The sequence below is a fragment of the Lathyrus oleraceus genome, chromosome 3 (assembly GCF_024323335.1).
Source record: "Lathyrus oleraceus cultivar Zhongwan6 chromosome 3, CAAS_Psat_ZW6_1.0, whole genome shotgun sequence".
NCBI lineage: Eukaryota > Viridiplantae > Streptophyta > Magnoliopsida > Fabales > Fabaceae > Lathyrus > Lathyrus oleraceus.
In genome coordinates, this window is record NC_066581.1 from 139,246,788 (window position 1) to 139,248,191 (window position 1,404).

Sequence of the window (1,404 nt, forward strand, 5' to 3'; positions counted from 1 at the left end):
TTTTGAACTTTAGGATCGGATTGGATTGGGTTGAAGTAAGGTTGCGGTCCCATGTTGATGTTCACGAGGCACGTACCACATATTGAATGATCACTATTGGTGCATCTCCATCGTTACCATAATACACCAAATTAACGAGTGCCCCATGCTAAAGCACGTGAGGTCCATTACATTAAATTCCACTCAACCCATTCATTAAGTAGTCATTACTATTATTACTTGTTTAATTTATTTATCATAACGCGTAGAGTGAGACCAGAGTGTACAATATAAGCCAAAAAAACAGAACAAAATGAAAACATAGTAACAAAAACAAAAACAAAAACACCAAAACCAATTCCAATGGCTTCTTCTAGGAAGAGTTTTCTTTCAAGATCAAGTTACATTTTTCCAACATCCTCAGAGATAGAGACAAATTTAAACACAAAATCATCGGAAGCAACTGAGTTCGAGCTCGATGAAGCTGATGTATGGAACATGTCATGTTCAAATTCCGACCACATGACAGAATCAAAAAAGTGTGTGCTACCAGGTTTGAAGAGAGTTTCTAGAAAAATGGAATCCAATAACCGAGTTAACCCTATAGGTACATCTTCTTTACCGATGAATATACCAGATTGGTCAAAGATTTTGAAAGATGAATACAAGAAGAAGAAGAAGAACAAAGAGAGTAGTGATGATGATGAAGATGAAGAAGGCTATGATGGAGAAATTCGTTTACCTCCTCATGAGTATCTTGCTAGAACTAGAGGAGCTTCTCTTTCAGTCCATGAAGGGAAAGGAAGGACTTTGAAAGGTAGGGATTTGCGTAGTGTTAGGAATGCTATTTGGAAGAAAGTTGGTTTTGAAGATTAATCTATATTTCAACTGACAGAAGCCGATATTATTACGTTGAACATCATTACCAGAATTGGAACTCTGTATTCTCACATCTGTGTGCGTGAGTTAGTTTGTAGTGATTATTATCTTTCGTCTATCTATAAAAGATGATCTTCCTTTCATTTTGAGTGTCTAAGTGTTTTTATTAACTTTTAGGATTTGGATCACTCATCATGCTTGTATATTGTAATTAACTATATTAATCTTTTTATGTTTAATCTTTTGTGGCCATGTTCATTCTTGTTTTTCTTCTGTTTTCATCCTCTTATTGAAAACGATGTCGTGTGAGATTGGTGTGTGTGGGTAATACTAATAATGTTGGTGGGGAAAGTAAAGACTTGAACGAATCGGTTGGTGAGAAAGAAAAAAAAAACAATGCTATCCATCAATAATTCATCAAAGAGTAGCGTTATTTACACGTTATTTTTTTATATAATAAAATACATATTCTAAATTTTAGCATATTCTTTCTCTTGATTATTTATATTTCTCGGATAATGAAGTGTATATGATGACATAGTTACA

At 34.0% G+C, this 1,404-nt stretch overlaps 1 protein-coding gene across 1 annotated transcript; it reads left to right on the forward strand.

Moving 5' to 3' along the window:
* The first annotated feature begins 204 nt into the window (after nt 1–204).
* LOC127125821 (uncharacterized) lies at nt 205–1,110 on the forward strand. Its single transcript, XM_051054647.1, has one exon. It carries the CDS (start codon nt 343–345, stop codon nt 853–855), a length of 513 nt encoding a protein of 170 aa, XP_050910604.1. The 5' UTR covers nt 205–342; the 3' UTR covers nt 856–1,110.
* The last annotated feature ends 294 nt before the right edge of the window (nt 1,111–1,404 follow it).

Bases quoted from the DNA above. Each gene is read 5' to 3' on its own strand.
- LOC127125821 (XM_051054647.1), top strand. From the start codon at position 343: ATGGCTTCTTCTAGGAAGAGTTTTCTTTCAAGATCAAGTTACATTTTT.